Genomic DNA, 17,908 nt, shown 5'->3' on the forward strand with positions numbered 1-17,908 from the left:
TCACATCTGCTCGATTGCATGGCGATGTGCATATGTGCTATGCTTTTCTGGGTTTTCTAGACCAGCAAAGTGTTGATGATGCTTTCTAAACGCCGTTTGTGGCCTCAAGCTTTTGGCTTGTAAAGCACTGATTTGAGATTAGAGACTGGCTCCAGACCAGCCGCCAAACTGCCTGGGTGAAAAGAAGTTTTATCAGCGGGTAGATAGAGCTAGATATTTTTACTAAGGGGTTTTCAAGTCTGAAACAGAGTTAAGCAAAAGTGAATTTTTAATTCAGTACAGTTTGAATGTATAATGCCAGTTCACAGCAACAGTTGTAACAGAGAGCTTCATAGGTAAGCACCCTAAAATATTAGAGAGAGAACCCAAAAGATGAGACAGGGAGTGAGAACTCTCTGGGGGATGCTGGGGGATTCCCAAGATGCATTGAGTCTTTCTTCTTCAGTCACCTTCGTTACTCACTATGTGTTTATACACCTCTCTGCATTTAATTATCGGTTATTATTAATCTATGGCCCTCTTCCATAGGAATTCTTTGTCCTGCCTTCATCTGGTCACCCCCAACCCTCCCTGAGCCTCATTTTGCTTGTGGTTTCTGTTAAAAGGGAGTATTTTCCTTTCCACAGTCGCCAGTGCTTGCTCGTAGGAGTTCATGTGATTTTTTCATGAGTTTTCTTTTTTCAGTAGTCTTTACCTTACAATATAAAGTGCCCTGAGGCAACTGATTTGGTGCCATATAAATAAAATTTAACTGATTTAAATTGAGAATTAAAACATTGCAGAAAGTGGCAATTGTGGGAAGGAAGAACTTCCTTTGAACAGGAACGGGGAGCGACAGATCATCTTTTGTGAAAGATTAAGCTGTCAGGGAAAAGAGGATTAAAAATTTCATGGAGTGAACAGAAACTGAAAAAATTCAAATGAATCCTGTTTGTGAGACCCACATTTATATAAACAATTTAAGACAAGATTTTTCACATCTTGTCTCTGCTGCCCAGAAGAGGTCAAAATATCAACCAGTTCAGGATTTATCAAAAAACATACTTGTTTAATTTTCGTAAGCATCTGCAGATTTCTGTTTGTAGCCTACATGTTAACACCTTTGAAAAATGACTGCAGTGACTAAAAATACACCCTGTATCCACTTTTTTAACATGCATTCCCAATACTAGTAGCAAGTAAACAAAGTGCTCACATATAAGGACTGGGTTGTCTTTAAATGCTTGAAGAACTTGTGTGCCTTCGCTGGAAAAAGACACTTCAAATTACCAATCTGTCTCCTTTCTGGTGCTTTATAGATTGTAATTGGTTAAGGAATGTTTTTTTTCCATAAATAGTCACATCCTTTATCAGTTTATTTCAGTGATTTCTAACCAGATGCTGGGACTTTGCTTCCAAGCACACTGACGTTATCTAAACACACAATTGGTGCATCAGATGCATCACTGAAGAAATAATGTTTTCAGTCAAAAGCTGTGCAGGAATCAGCCCTGTCTGCTTAATTCCACTGTGACAGCCAAGTCTGAAGTACAACCAGCTGCTCAACAAGCTGTGGCTGCCCAACATGGCTGCCCGAAGGTGCATTACGTCTGTGAAGAGCTCTTTCAGGATCACTTAGGGTAAAATTTGCACATCATATATAATGCTTTACAAAAATATGACTCTAACAAAATAATAGAATTTAACAAGGCCCGAGGGAATTTCTATATGATCGTCATAATAAAATTTGATATGATGCCATTTCAGACATTAACTAGCTGAGGCAGTTGCTGACGCAGAAGAACTAGAGACCTGTGATCTTCTCGACAAAAATGGATTTTGTCGAGAAGTATGCCGTTAAAGTACCAAATGCCATTATTGTTAGCGGTGTTATAGATAGAGAGGAAGACAAAGAGGTATTTGAGTTTCTGGAGCAACATGGTACTATTCGTTGAGTGCTTGCTGTCGATGATGACTCTTCTGCATTCCACAAAAGTCAGATTGTAGAGTTTGAGTCCGGTGCATCTGTTGAAATATTAGCACCTAAGCTGCCTTACCTCTTACAGTCCACTGACAATCCAGATGTCAGTTACCGCATTCGAGCCTTAACTGACGTCTATACTAAGACCGTAGGGGGCAGTGTTACTGAGGCTTACATTAGCAACCTGAAAGGTTTAGCCAAGTTAAGTGGGAAGGATTTCGAAGAAGTGTTGCGGGAGGCCATGTCCACAATAGGAAAGACCATCGAAGCTGCTGAGACAGCTGAGATAAACCCGGAAAATGATACTGCTGATCAGACTTGCCCTGTGGTAGGATCCACACAACTTGGAGCCTCACCTTCAGGCTTAACTGAACTGTCTCACCCTCCTGAACCCATTCAGGGCACATTCCAACGCCCCATGAGACCAAACTTGACACCTCAAATATTGAGCCCAACTGACCTCAACCCACCAGAGGTTCAGAAAATAGTAGTTGAGCTTGTTGTCAAGAGTGTTGAGAAGACATCACATGCTCACTCTACATTAAGACTCAGAGCTTTCTCTGGCAAGATGCCCAGACCTTATAGCGAAGCTGACTATGAAACATGGCGTTCTCATGTTGACTTGTTGATGGAAGATGCTTCTTTGTCTGAGTTGGAAAAAACTCGTAAGATTCTTGAAAGTCTCCTTGCTCCCGCTTCTGATGTCATCCGCCCTCTTGGGCCAGAAGCCACTCCTGCAGACTATCTTAAACTTCTGGATTCAGCTTTTGGCACCGTCGAAGATGGTGAGGAACTGTTTGTACGCTTTATGAACACCCTCCAAGATCACGGTGAAAAGCCCTCTGCTTATCTGCTTCGTTTGCAGGTGGCACTCAATCACACTGTGCGCAGAGGTGGGCTTGAACCACATGAAGTAAATAAGCAGCTTCTTAAACAGTTTTACAGAGGCTGCTGGGATGATAACTTGCTAACGGAGTTGCAGTTGGAGCTAAAGCATAAGGAGCCACCCACTTATGCGGAGCTATTGCTTCTCCTGCGTACTGCAGAAAACCGACAAGAAGTTAAAAGCACGCGAATGAAGAAACACTTTAGCGCCACAAAACCAAAAGCAGTGTCTCATGAACAGACAGTCACTGAAACAAATGCAGATGTTCGTCAAGCAGAGTCAGACAGTCTAGAAGAGCTGAAAAAACAAGTTGCCAATCTAAGAAGCCAATTAGCTGCCGTCGTGAAGCCAAAGAAACAAGCAACAATGAAGACAGTTCGAACAAGGAAACCTGAAAATAAAAAACCTGACCATGCCAAACCTGAAAACTCACCTCCACCCAGCCTCCCCAGTACTAGGCCCAAGCCCTGGTATTGCTTCCGCTGTGGGGAGGATGGACATATAGTAGCCACTTGTGAATCAGAGCCAAATCCTGCCCTTGTACTTGCAAAACGAAAGGAACTAAGAGTGAGAAGGCAGATATGGGACAGGCAGAATGACCAGCTTTCTTTAAACTAAATTCTGCCTCCGTTGTGGGACAAATGGAGGCTGATGCTTTGTTAACCCGTCCCACCCAGGTTAAACAAAAAGCTTCACCTAAAAAGCGTGCCAGCCTAAAGTCACACACAAGAACAGATTCCTTCGACTTTCCTAAAGGTCTAATTGGTACAAAGAGTACTGCACAAGTGAAAGTTAATGGTCAAACAGTGAGTTGTTTGCTAGATACTGGTTCCCAGGTGACTACTGTCCCCGAGTCCTATTATCGTCCCATTGTTTGAACTTTTAGAAGTTGAAGGTGCCAACGGTCAGTCTGTGCCTTACTTAGGCTACATTGAACTGCATGTCACTTTCCCAAGAGAATTCCTTGGCATTGAAGCTGAAGTGCCGACACTTACTTTAGTTGTCCCCGATGTGCGCACAGCTTCTCAGTCCTTAGTGCTAATTGGGACAAACACATTAGATGTACTTTATGAGCTGTACTCTGATGCATGCCATGAACTGCAGCTGAACCTGCCATATGGCTATAGGGCAGTTCTAAAAGTTCTTGAGTCACGTCACAAACAGTCCAAAGACAGTAGTCTTGGTTTAGTGACGATGCACAACAAAGAGCCACAGTTGATTCCAGCAGGCCAAACTGTTGTTCTAGATGGTGCTGTAGCTGTGTCAGCCGGTAACAGTGAAAAGTCCGTCTTGTTAGAGTATCCACAAATGTCAGCCTTACCTGGTGACATCCTTGTGAAACCTTGTCTCATCGACCTACCTGAACGAGCACCTTACCTTGTTCCAGTTATACTTACCAATGAATCCGAACATGATGTGACAATCCCTCTAAATTGTGTCATCGGAGAAGTCAGTGCATATCAAAGAGTTCTATCTCATGAACACTCAGTGAGAACTCCAAGATCCCGAACTGAGCAGAAGTCAAAAGGAAGGAGCGCATAACCGAAAAGCTAAGCCAAATGCCCGAAGTGTTTGCACAAAATGATCTCGACTTTGGAAAGACGGGTCAAGTGAAACACACAATCAGATTGTCAGATGAAACACCGTTCAAGCATAGAGCACGTCCCATACATCCGAACGACCTGGAAGCAGTCCGTAAGCACCTCAAAGAACTGCAAGAAGCTGGCGTGATCAGGGAATCTACCTCCCCTTTCTCTTCACCCATTGTAGTCGTGCGGAAGAAAAATGGTGAAGTCCGCCTCTGTATCGACTACAGAAAGCTTAACGCGCAGACTATAAAAGATGCTTACGCTCTCCCCAATTTGGAGGAAACGTTTTCCACCTTGATCGGGTCGCAATGGTTCTCTGTCCTGGATTTAAAATCGGGGTACTACCAAATTGAGATGGAGGAGCTGGACAAACCCAAGACGGCGTTCGTATGTCCCATCGGCTTTTGGGAATTTAATAGAATGCCCCAAGGCATTACAAACGCCCCCAGCACGTTCCAGCGACTCATGGAGAAATGTATGGGCGACATGAACCTGCGTGAAGTGATCGTGTTTCTTGATGACATCATTGTATTCTCCAAGACACTTGAAGAACATGAGGCTCGCTTAATGAAAGTTCTTGATCGCCTGAAAGAATATGGGCTCAAACTCTCCCCCGAGAAATGCAAGTTTTTCCAAACTTCTGTCAGATATCTTGGGCATATTGTGTCCAGCAAGGGAGTGGAGACTGACCCTGAAAAGGTGGAAGGCTTAAGTACCTGGCCTGTGCCCCGTGATCTTAAACAGCTCCGCTCATTCTTAGGCTTTTCAGGGTACTACAGGCGGTTCATTAAGAACTATTCGAGTATCGTTAAGCCCCTCACTGACTTGACATCAGGCTACCCTCCTTTGCGCAAAAGCACAAAGCCTAAAGCCAAGTCTGTAAAGTACCATGACCCCAAGACACCTTTCGGCGAGCAATGGACTCCCTCTTGTGATCTTGCTTTCAAAACCATCATTGAAAAGCTCAGTACTGCGCCTGTATTGGGTTTTGCTGACCCTAAACTGCCATATACACTCCATACCGACGCCAGCACTACAGGGCTTGGCGCCGCGCTCTATCAAGAGCAGAATGGCCAGACCAGGGTGATAGCTTATGCAAGTCATGGGTTGTCTAGGAGTGAATCTCGTTATCCCGCCCATAAGTTAGAGTTCTTAGCCTTGAAGTGGGCAGTGACGGAAAAGTTTGCAGATTACTTATATGGAAATCAGTTTACTGTCGTAACAGACAGTAATCCTCTGACGTACATATTAACTACTGCTAAGATGGATGCCATGAGTTACAGATGGCTAGCTGCCCTGTCAGCTCTGTACTGGAGCTTCAAGCTCCAGTACAGAGCAGGCAAGCTTAACTCAGATGCAGATGGCCTTTCTAGACGACCACATGGCGAGTTGCTTAACAACGCAGTGTCCCAAAAAGAGTTCGACCGCATAAAGCAGTTCACACAGACTCACCTGTCCCTACCTGACAGCAGTTTAAGTCCTGAAGTAGTGTCTGCTATTTGTGAGAAACACCTTGTATTCAGCTCTCAAAATGACACCATCCCTTTGGTTCACTCGCTAGCCATTTCTGCAGCTGCCATTCCAGGTGACTTTGTCAATGAAAATGACTGTGGTGGTCTTCCTGTTATACCCCATATGTCCCCTGAACAGATCACAAACGAACAAAGAACAGACCCTTGTCTGAGGGAAGTCATTGCACAAATTGAAACTGGAGAGAAGGTCCCACCAACTGTGCGAGCTGAACTTCCTGACATCAACTTTCTACTCCGAGAGCTCAATCGATTGGCGAGTTCGGTACATCCTGTACCGAACTCGCCAAGATGGAGGAGATGTTACTTACCAGCTTGTCTTACCTGAACAGCTCCGTGACTCAGTCTTCCAAAGCCTCCACTGTGACATGGGCCACTTAGGCACTGAGCGTACCTTAGATCTTGCCCGAACAAGGTTCTATTGGCCTCGCATGGCAGCATATACAGAACATAGGATCAAAACATGTAAACGCTGTGTGAGACGTAAAACTCCTCCAGAAAAAGCAGCTCCACTTGTGAATATCAAATCCAGCAGACCCCTCGAATTAGTCTGCATGGACTTCCTGTCCATTGAGCCTGATCTAAGTAATGTAAAGGATGTGCTTGTATTAACCGATCATTTCACGAAATATTCATTAGCCATCCCTACCAGCAATCAGAAAGCTCAGACCGTTGCAAAAGCCCTTTGGGACAACTTCATAGTCCACTACGGGATACCCGAACGATTGCATAGCGATCAAGGTCCCGACTTCGAGTCCCACATTATCCAAGAGCTTTGCAAGATCATGGGCATTCGCAAAATCCGGACAACACCCTATCACCCCAGAGGGAACCCGGTAGAACGTTTCAATAGAACGTTACTAAGTATGCTAGGTACTCTTGAGGAAAGGGACAAAACTCAGTGGCACAACTATGTCAAACCACTCGTTCATGCGTACAATTGTACGAAAAATGATACAACTGGTTTTGCCCCATATGAGTTCATGTTTGGCCGTCAGCCAAGATTACCAGTCGATCTAGCATTTGGGCTGCCCTTTAACAATAAAAGTTTCAAGTCGCATTCTCAGTACATAACAAAACTAAAGGCAATTCTACAAGAGACCTACAAACTAGCAACAGACCATGCTAACAAAATAGCAGAAAGAAACAAAACAAGGTTTGATATGCAAGTGAAACCCTCAAAACTAGAGCCAGGTGACAGAGTTTTGGTGCGTGCAGTCCGTCTCAGAGGCAAGCACAAGCTAGCCGACAAGTGGGAGACTGATATTCACATTGTGGTGAACCAAGCAGGTGACTTGCCCGTCTACAGTATAAAACCCCTAACGAAAGAGGGCCCAGTCCGCACAGTCCACCGCGATCTTTTGCTCCTTTGTGGTTTTCTTGCCCCTGTTGAGGAGAAACCTGTCCAACCAACTCATGTACGCAAACCAAAAACAAGGCAATCACCTAAACAACATGAGGAATGTGATCATTCGGAACTGGAGGATGAGGATGTCTGTTGGTTCAGAGAGGAACCTATTCAAGAGCCCATAAAGGTCACTCGAGTCTATGAGATTCCCCAGCCAAAGACACACCCTAATGATCACAACCATGCTGAAACTAACTTGCCTAGAGGAGACAACTTACATGAACATGACAACTTGCCTGGACGTGACAACTTACATGAACATGACAACACACCTGGACGTGACAACTTACCTGAACATGACAACTTGTCTGGAGGTGACAATTTAACCGGATGTGACAACTTACCTGAATGTGGAAATCCACTTGGATGTGGAAGCCTAGAGGAGAGTGAAACCATGGAACACTCAAACACTCAAACACTGACAATGAAAGCGAGAGTGACACTAACTTACCCGATGGACCTACCTGTGATGGGCCAGTGGAAGAAGACAACTCAAATGATAATCAAGCAAACTCAAGTCACTCAAATACTGAGAGTGAAGCCGCAGTGGCTATAAGGCGCTCAGAGAGAACAAGAACCCAACCAGAACGACTACAATACATTCAGTTGGGAAATCCCCTCGTTTCCATTGCCCAGTCCCTGTTTCAAGGTCTAAGCCTGGCTTTTACCAATGCCTTGACAGAACAAGATTCTGTGGTCATCCCCATGAATGCTGGTTCCCCTGTCATTACCGTTTAGCTATTCCATGCAAAGGGACTTGCATGATTTTAAGGGGGGATAGTGTAACCCAGTGTTAAAAACGGGATTAAAAGCATAAATATGAATACTCTTTTGATTAAAATACTAATTTCATAATGGTAATAAATATTGATAAAAAGAACTTAAATATAATAAATACTGATTAAAAGCATGTAAACATAAGTTTAATTAATATGTACGTATGTATATGTAATATATAAATGGTGTGGGGGCAGGACTTAGTTCTGTGGAGTGTGTTTGTTAGATCCACTGAGCGACCAATCATTGGCCGGTCTGACCCTTCCCCCAGTCTGTGTGCGCTGCTCAGACACCTGTGTGTGCCTGCGTGTGCCAGTCAGAAACGCCAGAGACGCAGACGGTGAAAGGTCCGGTTACCCATACGGTGAAGAAGCTAGCTGGATAGTAAAAGTCCTGTTTTCGGTGAGAATAATAAGAGTGATACTGTACTCCAGAGGCCGTGAGCCAGCGTGATCACTGTGAAGCCCCGTGTAGCATTTGTTGCTTCACATGGTCAGGTTTTTTTTCCTTTGCTTATTTGGATTGGATTGGTTTTGAGGACCTGAGAAGAATCGAGGATCCCTTTTCCAGTACTGGATGGCGAGCCCAGCCCAAAGAGCCGGATGAACTGGTAGATTGTAACCCGACTGGTTACAAACACACTGAGTGACTATTGAACATTGACAGACTGAAATTGACTTTAAAAAAAGACACAAAAGACAATATATCCTTGGGTCGACCATTTGTGGGGTTTATTTTATTTTATTTTGTTTTCAAAAGCGCACTCTACTTTTGTTAAATGTGCACAACCTGCTAAATTTTAATAATTGCTAATAAATGCAATTGTGTCTTCTACACCTACTGTGTACAAGTCCTCTGTTGTCATACACCCTTGGCTCCTACGAATCTAGAACCTGTCTGATCTGGCCCATATTTCCCTTCTGTCCTCGTACTGTGGTTAAAGGTAACTATACTGCCCGTACTACATGCAAAGAAGGCAAGAAGTAGCACCACCAGTGTTACATGTGACCTTGAGCAAACACTGTCAGTGCTGCACTGTTGACCTGAGCAGTGTTGCTCTGACAATAGTCACACTAAACTCTGCCTATCTATCTGACAAGGCCACATGGAAAGTACAGCAACTTTGGCCATAACCAATGTGGAACAGCAGCTCCATGCGTTAAGAGTGTGAGATAAAGGTAAGGATGGTGATTAGCTGTCCCATGTGGCCGACAGGGTTTGGTGAGAGAGAAAGGACGGCCTCTCCTTAGCTACAGGACTGAACTGATCCCAAAGGCAGGAAGAAAAGCGGGGTCATGTAAACGCTGAAATATGAACTCTGGATACTGATGATGTTTGACATTAAAAACTTGATCCCAGTCACTTTAGCACTCAGAACCGGGTGGATTTTGGCCGTTTTCCCATCCCTGAGCATGTCGGTGACATGCAGCGCCCGATTTAAAACAAAGACTTTCCGAGTCTTATCAAAGGAGGGGGGAGACGGGCATGGAACAAAGCATCCCTCTGCCTTTCGCACTTGCAGGCCTTCACTGAGGTCCATGTGCAAAATAAATGGCTTTGAAGTGCACTCAGTTGTGGCATGCCAATTTGTTTTGCTTTGTCTGAAGTTGTGTCAAAAAAAGCCATATGTTGGAGAAAAAGTCAAAAACTTGAAAGGAGTGAAAGAGTCCAACAATGACTCAGTGAGCATCTGGATTTCTTTTTTTTTTTTTTTGTTCAAGCCAGAGGAACATGATTTGTCTACAATCCAAACATAACATATTGGTGTTTGAAAAGCTAAACATGAAACTAAGAGGAGACTAAAAAGGTGACCAAGTGCAGTTTTTAGTCCATCGGGGAAGGCAATTATCCAGTAGACAATCGGCTGATCAATCCCACAACGATTAACTGGCAAGAGTCTTAAGTTGCTGGTTTTCATCTTACGTGTATGAGATTGTGCTGTGGCAGTGAAGAAAAATGGTCCTCCTGTTTGTCACAAATAAAGGTCAAACATGACTTCACGTCTGTTGTTGGCATGTCGTTAACTATGACTTCATGTGTGTTTCAGAGCATTGAGCGAGAGGAGCCGATCGAAGTCGACCCAGCCCCGACACATTCTGGACAGGAAAATGGACATGCTGTTTCTAAAGGTAATCACACAGCTATGGTCTCACGTCCTCACAGTGCAGCTTGTCTCCACAGTTAATGATAATACAGTCACAAAGCATTGTTTCAGGGAGTTTCCAGTTATTTTACCCAGCGTGCTTAGCCAAAGGAAACAGATTTATGATGTTTCTTGGCTATAGCGTTAGGAAGTGTATCATTTGTAGACCATAAAAATCAAAGCAGAATCATTTTTGGAACAGAGGGTAAAGTGGGGGAGTTATCAGCTAACACTAGCACCTTAAGTAATCTGTATTTACAATGTAAGAAGGTAAGGTTAGGAAAGCCTATAATACAGTAAGAAAGAGATACAGTGTTTGTACTTTTTCTATAAGTCCCTAAATATTTACAGTTTAGTTTGTGTCTAATTTCTCATTTTAGAAGTCTCCTGTGTGTTCTTTCCAATTCAGAGGAATTCATGGTAAATGTTGGGCAATGACAGCAAGTTGTTATGAAGCGCTGTCTGTCTTTCTTTGCTCTTAGATTGTATCTTTAGCATGCTTTATCAGCTTTTTATACCTTTTTATCCAATCAGAACATTCAGTGCTGGTACATGGAAAGATCTCCCCACCCACTGACCCTCCACATGAACACGCTCCCATTGTCACCATGCGGATGCCCCACCTCCCCATTACTGCTACAACCAAGACAGCAGAAATCAAAAGCTCCCCCATTGTTCCAAGTAGCCCCGCAAGTCCTCTGACCTCTCCGGCCTCCTCCGAGGCCTCACCTGGTGGCCAGCCAGCTTCTAGCACCACCCTGCCCGAGCCAATAGAGGAGTCTCCAATACAACCAGGTAGCTGACAGTTAAACCATGAAGTAATGTTATGACACATGAATGCAGCATAAATCGTAACTAAATTAGAATTTCCTTTGAGCAGTACCTTCTGTAAAGTCCTGGACTCCTACACCTATCAGAGCTCTGGGATCTCCTTATCTTCAGGGTGAGTCATTGTTTCAGAAAGTTCTAGACATAAAAGTATTGCAGATATGCATAATTTACTTTTTGCCTTGTCTATTCCAGAGAAACCAAATTCAGTTCCTGCTAAGTCTGTGACCTACTCAGGTCTACAGGAGCCTGACAGGTAATTGAATGGTAAACATCACACTCTCAGAACAGAGGAAGTACCTTTTGCTTTGTCTGACACTTGTGCATTGTCATCCTGCAGTGACGGCTCCTTTGGGCAGATGGGAGAAAGGAGGCGAGAGCTGGTGAGATCACAGACTCTGCCCCGTAACATTGGTGCTCAAGCCCGTCGAGCTATCTTTGAAAGACTGGATTCTGAGGCCAGGTGAGGGCACTGCAATGCTACATTTGGGTCGCATAATAACAGCAGCACATCAACACAACTGGCTCATTTATCTTTGTTTCCCCTTTCTTTCTGTGCGCAGTCGTCTTAAACCAGTGGAGTCGAAGCCCAAGCTGAAGCGCTCTCAGAGTTTCGGGGTGTCCACTGCCAGCAGCATCAAACAGATCCTTCTCGAGTGGTGTCGCTCCAAGACCATCGGCTACCAGGTAAAACACTCATTATCATTAGTCTCACCAGCCAATAAAGCCTGGAGGGGAACATGCCACGCTTTTGTAAACTTACATGTTTTTTAAATGTATTAAATTATCTGTAGCTATTAAGCCTATTTGTCAAAATAGGCTTAAACACTGATTTTCTACTTTTCACCTCCTCCAGAACAGATGATGGTCAGTTACCTTCGTCAACTGTTTCCTGCCCTCCACACAGTCACTGACATCACTTCACTTCCCCATAGCACAAAACAAACTTTCAGAGATGTGCACCACATAGATAATCCAGTGTGCCAGAGTATATTTTAGCCAGAGTTACTTTTTTGTTCTTTTTTTTTGTTGCACTCTAACATAGTGGAAAATTGACAACATGTTTATGTGCTGATTAGATGTTTGCAGCTGTGCTTTACAGTTGGAAGAACACAAGGCTGCTAATGGAAGACGCAAATACATTCATACTGTCCTCTCCATAATGTTTTCCAGCTGTTAGTGTATCCAGTTTGACTTTGTGGTAGTTTGTAAGGTTGCTTCTCGAGCCCCACAAAATCCTACTAGCAAGTGAGCACACTATGTCACACAGCGGTATAAGGATAAGTAGATAATGGATTATTGAATGTCATCTGAATTTTTGCAACTAGGTTCTTTTGTTTTTTGTTTTTTTGATCATCCTGGCATTTCCAGAATTTTTTTATTAATGGCTTGACACAAGGAAGTCATTGAAGAACAGGGCAAATTCATAGGGTAGAAAACAGGCCTTGGTGCAATTAGCTTTCTGTACAAGAGTTAAGAAATACAAGAAGGTAGATATTAACCTTACTTTTATGTGTTCCCAAATAAAATAGTCCTAATTAGTTCAACGTTTTGACAAATAGACTAATTTATTTTTTTCTGAGAGTGACACGGTGTCCAGTACAAAGCAGTGGGCAAAGCAGCAATTAACCCAAATTAGCATATTAAGAATGGTAAATGGACTGATTCTTATATAGCGCTTTTCTACTCTCCCAGAGTACTCAAAGCGCTGTATACAACATGCCTCATTCACACAAGCACTTCTAAACACAAGTGCAAACTAAACTACATTCACACACATTCATACTCCAATGAACGCATTAGTATCTTGCCCAAGGATATTTGGCATGCAGACTGGGGAAGCCAAGGATCGAACCACTGACCTTCCAATTAGTAGCTGATCTCCTCTGCCACCTGAGCCACAGCCACCCCATGACCCTAAACAATTACACACCAGACACATAAAATATTTTGTGTCTTTATTTTATTCAGATACAAATAAACAGATCTGAACAATCAGACCGCTACATTTGGCAATAAGTTCGCTTGTAGGTCAAAACATGCGCTAGTGCTGAATACACAATGATATGGAAATAGTAAAATAATCCCACCCGCTGCTCTGGTCAGTCAGCTCTCTGAAATGATTACTCTGTCTCCTCAGATGTGATCCCAACTCTGCCAACACAAGCTCAAACTGACATCCTGAAATATGTATTAAAGTAGTGATGATACAGCTTCAACTCCTGGATCAAACCATGAAATCCTCCCTGCTGCTGCCTTCTTGCGAGAATTGGATAGATCCAGAAACTGTTTCTTCTTTTTCTTGTCATTTTTTCGCAGTGTTATGAGTGTGTAAGGGCTTTTAGGAGCTTGAAAATACAAGTCCCCTTTGGAGGTGGTTTTAACCCCGGTGATGATAATGACCCACACCTTTCCTCATGTAAAGACTCACATGATCAATAGCGGGTCAGTAACCATGTCCAAAGTGAACAACCTCTACTCAGGTTTAAATACCTCTCCAGCTTTTTGTTTTTAGACTGAAGAAGCCTCTTGGATAAGAGACACATCATGAACTTAAAGAAGTCCAGTTCCATTCTTTTTTTTCAAGCTCCCAAGACTACAATGATGTGTATGACTGACTTAAAAACTTAACAAACTAGTGGCTAATGTCACTAATGTAGCTATATCCATCTTTCATACACGTTGACACTGCACTAGAGCTCCTGGAGCTGCTGCTTGTTTATTGGACACACATGACAGCAGTTCTACTGACTGACTTGTAGGACTCTTGGAAGTGACACAAATAATTGTACTTCCACAAATAAACTGGACAGGGCACATAATGTGTGTCAGAGATAGAAAACTATAAATTAGAATACTCGACCTAGATACATGCAGCTGTTTCATGTTGATTTACCCTGTTGGCACACAGAGGGACTGCTAATGTGCTTACTGTGTTCCTTTCAACTACAGTAGCAGTGAGCATCCTTGTGGTAAATAGGTGCGTCTAATTGCACGTGTTTTTTGCAGAGGTGTGGAGGCGTGGTTTACGCTGAGGTCCCAAAGAGCAAAGTGACACTTTGCCGCACTCTGAAAGCCTTTTTTCTTGACTGCAGCCTGAGCCAGCTGCTCCATGTGGTTTTGGTTACAGTCAAGCAAGCAAGGCAAAGCCAAGGCTCTTATTAACTTGTAGCAAACTCTTACATACACACACAAGAAGAAGAGGGAGACGTTCATTCGATTACATGACGTATTGCATTTCATTCAAGCCAAACTCCAGACCAATAAAGGGTATCCTTGAAACAGCGTGATTTCAAGAGCACGTCAGAGACTGAGAGAAGCAGAGCAGGGGGAAGTCTGTTTTAGCCATCATAATTATGGGCTAGATGCCGGATGGGGAGACGGTTTTATGAAGCTGCAACAAGTCATATGTCTATCTTTTACCTCTCACTGCTCTCCTAAATGCAGTTCTCTCACACACTCATCATCATGTCTTCCTGTCCTCAGAACATCGACATCCAGAACTTCTCATCCAGCTGGAGTGATGGGATGGCTTTCTGTGCCCTGGTTCACTCTTTCTTTCCGACCGAGTTTGACTACACCTCTTTGTCACCGGCCAATCGCAGGCACAACTTTGAGCTGGCCTTTGGAACTGCAGAGTGAGTGATAACAATATGAAAATAGGCTGTGGATATAATGGCAGGCCTTTTGTTAATTTTTTTTTTTTTTTTTGAAGATATGACACAGTGCTGCTTCAGAAGCTTAAAAAATACACCTTCTGTCAATTCTTAGGTTTTACATATTATATGTAGAATAGGCCTCCTTTGGACCACAGAGACATTATGTTTGTCATCCTTACCAGGTCTTAAATTATATTCTTAATGACATTCACGTATATTTTATTTTTAATAAGACACTACAAGAATGTTTTTTTTTATTTCATTTTAATGTTTATTATGTTGTCTCAAACATTCTGTTCATTTTCATTCTGTTTTTTTAATTTTTTATTTTTCATTTCAGTATTTCATTTAGTTTTGTAAAACCAAAATATTTCCTTTCATTTTGCTTTGATGGAAGGTTAATTCACTAAAAAAAGATACGTTTTCACGCGGCTCTTTGCAGTACTGTAAAAAAAATTCCCTTCCACAGGAGGAGGAGGGTAGATAGTAACCAATAACCAAATGCACTTGACTAACTGATCAGAGAGCATGAGCACATCTGTAAAAGCAGGTGTGTGTGTGTGTGAACTCAGACTCACCCCAGCACTCAGAGAAACTGCAAGGAACCCAGGAGCTCCATCTCAGCATGTTAAATGTACAGTAAGTTAATTATGTTTGACATAAATTAGCCCAGATGTCACAGTTTTCCTTTAACTTCCTCCCACTCTTGTTGTCTTACAAACACAAACAGTTATTAGTTAGCTGGAGCTCAGTTGTGGTGTCTGGATTCTGCTAATGTGGCTTTAAAAGATTTATGAGCCTTAACTCTATCAGCCATGCATGTCCGCTTTATTGTGGTTGGATGTTTCTGAATGGGTTTTCTCTCTTGGTTTGTTTTATAGCTCTCCACAAAGACCCAAATCCACACATTTTAAACGATCATTATTCCTGCAGATCCAGTCCTTTTTATTTCTCCATGTTTTTTCCCCTCCCTTTTTCACATTTGATGAAAGGTGTGCATTCCTTTTCCCTGACCGAATGGCTTCATAAAGCCCAGCTTATTATCCCACTGCACTACACAGACCTACAGCGTGGACGTGCATTGAGCTTAAACACTACTTGATTAAAGACAAGTTTATTTTGTGCCTACAGCAGAATTACGCTGTTTTGACTGAAAAGCATTATTCACTGGGTTCAGTGACCAGCTTTAGACTTGACCTCTTAAAGAGATCTGAGACTTACAGGACAGTGAATACACATATCAGGATGATTACATCCATCATGTCATTCTGTAAGAAACTGTAACAAAACATGCTTGTTAAAAATCAATTTTCAGCAGATTTACAGTTTCAGAACTCAACTGGCTGCTGTGTATTTTTTGCATGATACAGTTCAGTCCTATAACTCATAAAATCAATAATTAGGTAATAATTAGGTAAAGAAATTAAGTATAAACTGAAGGAGTTTGTTTTTTAAAGAAAATCTTCAATCTTCTTCTTCGGTTAGAAAGTTCACTCTTTGAAATACCCCTGGTGCCACTTCTCTAGCCTTCCCTTTTCTCAACTTGTCTTCCTTTATCTCCACCTCCAGAGTGAAGGCAGGCTGCGACCGGCTGATCGAGGTGGACGATATGATGATCATGGGCCGTAAGCCAGACCCCATGTGCGTCTTCACCTACGTGCAGTCCCTCTACAACCACCTGCGCAAGTTCGAGTGACGCTCAAAGACCTCTTTGAAAACATCAACATGCTATCAGCTGATTTCTGGTTTGCTGTCAGGCAGAGGCCTCTGCATGTAGGGCTGGTGGACAGAGCTGGCACTTTGGAAGGACTAGGTTGCCTCCTAGTGGTGGATAAATAAACAATCCTCTACTTTGCTGCAGGAGAAGCAGCCCAGAGGGGAAGTGCTCACAGCTTGGGTCACTGACAGAGTGGACAGTGTTTCATCCATGCTGTGTATGAACAGTCATGAAGATGGATTCATACATAGCGGTCAGCAGTTTGTGTGTATGTGTGTGTGTGGTTTTTATTTAGGTTTTTACTTTGTGTATGAGTATTCGTGTGTATGGCTGAGATATACTGGAGAGAGAGCAGAAATGTTGCTGTGTTCACTATCGTCACACATGCTTGTAGGTTAACCTCCATATTAATTTCAACTTGCACACCTGTGGAGAGGAGGTATGTCTCAGAAATGTCACAGCCCATAAGGCTGTACATCCGACTGTTTAGGGCATATATGACGCAATGTTGTAGAAAATAAAATGATATTTTGTTATGATGCTGAGCAATCTTTCAATCCACATATGCTGGATGACACTAAGATGATGCCAAAATATGGAAAACAACATCAAGAAATTTTACTTCTCTGGGGAAACTGTTTTTTTCTTAATATCTACTTCTGTATTATGACATAAGTGAAATGAATTTAAATAAACAGTGAAATTTATATGTTGCAGTTTTTTTCTATCCTGGATTCACTGGGAACTAAGCAACGCTAAATTTATGGTCACTCAAGTTACAATGAAAGAGTAACATAAAACATAACAACTGCAAATAGGTGATCATGTGATCAGACTTTCGTAAATCCATAAAGTTGTGTGATTGTTTGGGTCTGTGTGGTTTTTAAGTGTCTCTTCCAGGGTTGGAGCTGATTGCAGCAGGACAACATCAGCTCAGACCATCTGCAATGTGTGGAGATTTTATACCATGTGTATGATATGATTTTAGGCTCCTCCACATCGTACAAGCTCTAATATATTACCTAAAGATCGATTCTGCTTGGAAGTTCCAGCTAACTGGATAGACTTTCAGTGTTACTTGGTCAGAAAGCCATAGTGCTGTGCTTCTGTCTCTCCTAAATTATAACAGCTGGCAGGTCAGGATTATTGTTATGACCATGTTCTTCTTCTAAACCTAACCAAGTAGTTTTTAACCACATTAGCCTGACAACTGAGTAAAAGATTAAGTATAAGTATTAAGCAAGCAAAAAAAAAAAAAAAAAAAAAAAACAGCAAGTGAGAAAAAGCAAGTGCAAAACACAAAGGGATGCCCAACTCATGAACAAACCATGATCCAACCTCATAATGTGGACTGTGCCTCACCTCTAGAAGGTAAATTATCTCATGGGAACTGTAGGAGCAATGTAACGGTA

General features: G+C 42.6%; 1 protein-coding gene across 4 annotated transcripts in view; it reads left to right on the forward strand.

Annotated features, from left to right (window-relative positions):
- The window catches only part of smtnl (smoothelin, like), a 35,552-nt gene extending 17,787 nt beyond the window's left edge, over nucleotides 1–17,765 (forward strand). The window contains exons 3-11 of one of the 4 annotated variants that reach the window (XM_019345276.2): nucleotides 10,197–10,278; nucleotides 10,827–11,087; nucleotides 11,173–11,235; nucleotides 11,316–11,376; nucleotides 11,461–11,583; nucleotides 11,684–11,807; nucleotides 14,607–14,758; nucleotides 15,352–15,418; nucleotides 16,349–17,765. In XM_019345276.2, the coding sequence (XP_019200821.1) occupies nucleotides 10,197–10,278; nucleotides 10,827–11,087; nucleotides 11,173–11,235; nucleotides 11,316–11,376; nucleotides 11,461–11,583; nucleotides 11,684–11,807; nucleotides 14,607–14,758; nucleotides 15,352–15,418; nucleotides 16,349–16,408 (993 nt within the window). In that variant the 3' untranslated portion in view covers nucleotides 16,409–17,765. Of the gene's footprint in view, nucleotides 1–4,378; nucleotides 8,552–10,196; nucleotides 10,279–10,826; nucleotides 11,088–11,172; nucleotides 11,236–11,315; nucleotides 11,377–11,460; nucleotides 11,584–11,683; nucleotides 11,808–14,606; nucleotides 14,759–15,351; nucleotides 15,419–16,348 lie in introns of those variants that run through there. The other 3 variants (XM_019345278.2, XM_005461034.4, XR_003213863.1) reach the window with 3 other exon arrangements.
- The last annotated feature ends 143 nt before the right edge of the window (nucleotides 17,766–17,908 follow it).

The sequence above is a fragment of the Oreochromis niloticus genome, linkage group LG14 (assembly GCF_001858045.2).
Source record: "Oreochromis niloticus isolate F11D_XX linkage group LG14, O_niloticus_UMD_NMBU, whole genome shotgun sequence".
Classification (NCBI taxonomy): Eukaryota; Metazoa; Chordata; class Actinopteri; order Cichliformes; family Cichlidae; genus Oreochromis; species Oreochromis niloticus.